This window comes from Kryptolebias marmoratus, unplaced genomic scaffold, assembly GCF_001649575.2.
Source record: "Kryptolebias marmoratus isolate JLee-2015 unplaced genomic scaffold, ASM164957v2 Scaffold38, whole genome shotgun sequence".
NCBI lineage: Eukaryota > Metazoa > Chordata > Actinopteri > Cyprinodontiformes > Rivulidae > Kryptolebias > Kryptolebias marmoratus.
Window position 1 is genome coordinate 70,084 of NW_023665772.1, and position 2,653 is coordinate 72,736.

At 41.7% G+C, this 2,653-nt stretch overlaps 1 protein-coding gene across 1 annotated transcript; it reads right to left on the bottom strand.

Moving 5' to 3' along the window:
• Nucleotides 1-6: 6 nt before the first annotated feature.
• On the bottom strand, nucleotides 7-2,418 carry LOC108229309. Its single transcript, XM_017404977.3, has 2 exons — nucleotides 1,862-2,418; nucleotides 7-367 (listed from the first exon to the last, which is right to left on the bottom strand). The coding sequence occupies exons 1-2, from the start codon at nucleotides 2,345-2,347 to the stop codon at nucleotides 23-25; spliced, it is 831 nt and encodes a 276-aa protein (XP_017260466.3). The 5' UTR covers nucleotides 2,348-2,418; the 3' UTR covers nucleotides 7-22.
• Nucleotides 2,419-2,653: the final 235 nt, after the last annotated feature.

Here is a 2,653-nt window from a genome sequence, read left to right on the forward strand (position 1 = left end):
TGCTCTACAGAAAGGCTTTGTTCTATCCGAGCCGCTGCATCAGAACCAGTCGGTTCTGATTCTTTACCTGCTTCTCTGCCGCAGGAAGTTCAGGTGGAGCAGATCTGTGAACCAGCTCTTCAGCAACATCGAAACACTTCTCCCATTGACCTTCAGCGATTTTTCTCTTGATTTCTTTGGTCAAGTTTTTCCTGGCTGCATCTTTCAGAACCTGTTTCAGAACCGTTTCCCCTTCCTCCACAATCAGCTGGTAATAAAGAAGGTTTCTGCTGCAACAGTCAGATTTCTCTTCACAGCATTTTCTCCATCCGCATGAAAACAGCAACAAGCACAAAAAAATTGAAGCGAGTATTCCTAAACCAATTTCCTGCAAAAGAAAAATCAGTGAAATTACTACAGATCCTGATTCAGCTGATAATAAAAGTCTTTTCATTTTGTTAGCTGGTCTCTGAGAAGGTTCCTGACTCCAGGAACAAACTCCTCCATGTTTATTGAGCTTTGGAAAAGTCTTCATGCCCGTTGAACTTTTCAAACACAAACTCTCAAGTATTTAAGTGACAGATGAACACAAAGTAAACCGTCGTTGTGAAGTGGAAGAAAAATGATTAACTGAAAAGTGTGGTTTGCATTCAGTATGAAGAGGAAAACTGTTCCACAGGTTCGGAGCAGCAACTGCACAAGCCTGATTACTTTATGTTTTAGTCTGGGTGAGGGACCATCTAGAAGAAACTGGTCTGTTCACCGGCGAACTCTTACTGAAGTGTAGATGTTGAGGAGATCACATAAGTATGGCAGACGAGACAATTTAAAACTAAAGACAAGCAGTAAAGTCCTAAAATGGTCTCTGAAACAAACAGGAAGTCCATGGGGAGAAGCCAGGATCAGTTATGTGTTGATGTTTCTTAGTTCCTGGTAAAAGATGAGCTGCTGCCTTCTGGACAGTTTGTGAGCGACGCTGAGATAATTTATCATACAGATAGTTACAGACGTCCCGCTGGGAAAGCATGAATCACTCGTTCCGGGTCTTTGAAGGGGAGGTACAGCTTCACCTTGGCATCGAGTCTTAATTATTCTGTTTTTACAAGTTTAAAGAGATGTCAAAAATAAAACCTAGGTTCCTGACAGTAGAGTAACTTCATGGAGCCTAGCAGCCAGAAAATTACAGGAAACATTTTATTTACCAAACCTCTTATTTTCACTGAGACAGACAAAATGTAGTTTTAACCAGGTTTTCATGTCATTTAGGCAGTTCAAGAGTGTTTCAGTGGGTCTACCTTGATGTGCAGATATACCTGGATATCATCAGCAAAGCAATGGAAAGGAATATTACGATTCCTGAAAATAGACCTCAAAGGCAACGTATACAGATTTAACCCCTGAGGGACCATACAGGTCGAAGGAGCATTCTCCTTATTGATCAGAGAAGCTTGTGGTGGTCAGGTCTGACCTGAACCAAGATAAAACTGTGCAGAAAGGTCTAAAAGCTCTAAAACATGTTTACCGTGTTCCTACATGCAAACAGAAATGGACTTTTCAGAACTTTTCAGATTTTCATTTGTAAATAACTGAAAAAAGGTTTTTTCTTTCACTTCACATGTATTTGCTGCTCGTGTTGTCCTGTCACATGAAATCCCAGTGACAGTTTGTGGTTGTAACGTGAAGAAATGTGGAAAAGGCATAAAGAGTTTTCAAGGCTCTGCATGTTTTACAGAACAACATTAAAGGCTGCAGAACATCTGAGCCAGCAGGTGATCTACCTGCTCAAAGGTTTTCAGCACAAACAGTTTTATTCATTAAACAAACACTGAATGATTGGATCATTTAAATGTAGAATAAAAGACTTGTATGTGATTTAACTCACCCCGGACAAATTCTTCAGTTCTGCAATGGTTGCTCGTTCGTCTTCAGTGATGTCAGATGTTTTGCAGGCCAACTGTTGGTTCTTCGACCGATCGTGGAAACAACAAACGTACCAGTCTCCATCAATTAACACGGACAACATCCAGAGCAGGCCGATGAACACAGCCTTCATGATGCGGTTCAGTAAATCACCACAAAACCTGCAGTCGTTATTACGTTTGCAGCTGCAGCAGGTGCAGCAGGTGCAGTAGGTGCACGTAATCTGCCAAGTGTATTTCCAGGTTGTCTTGAAGGTTTTGTCTGCCCAGAGGCTCACAAGGAATAAGATGAAGAAGGGTAAAATCATGTACAAGACGCAGTTACGGCCTTGCTGCTTGCAGCTGCATTCCATGTCCTTGTCCAGCACAATGGAGTGCACAAACATCACAATGAGAGTCAGGTAAGGGCTGAGCTTTCTTAAGAAAATCTTCGTCATGAAGGTCTTCATCTTCGCTGCAGAGATGATATCTGCTGCCAGCTGCTGCTGCTGAGGTCTGAACTTAGCAAAAGGAAGTCAGTCTTCCTGCTATAAGAGGAGAGCTGCAGCGACTGGTTACTGAAACAAATCTCCACTTGCTAGTTGTTTTTTTGTTTGTTTGTTTACTCTTTCAGAAAGTGAGTGGTTGCATGTTTGTTCTTTTACATTTCAGGTTTCTTTAAGGAATCTACTCTGAGAACATCATCAGTTCACCTCTATGGGTCCAAATCTCAGCAGGAAGTCTTCAAACAACCACTAAGACCAAGAGAAAAATGA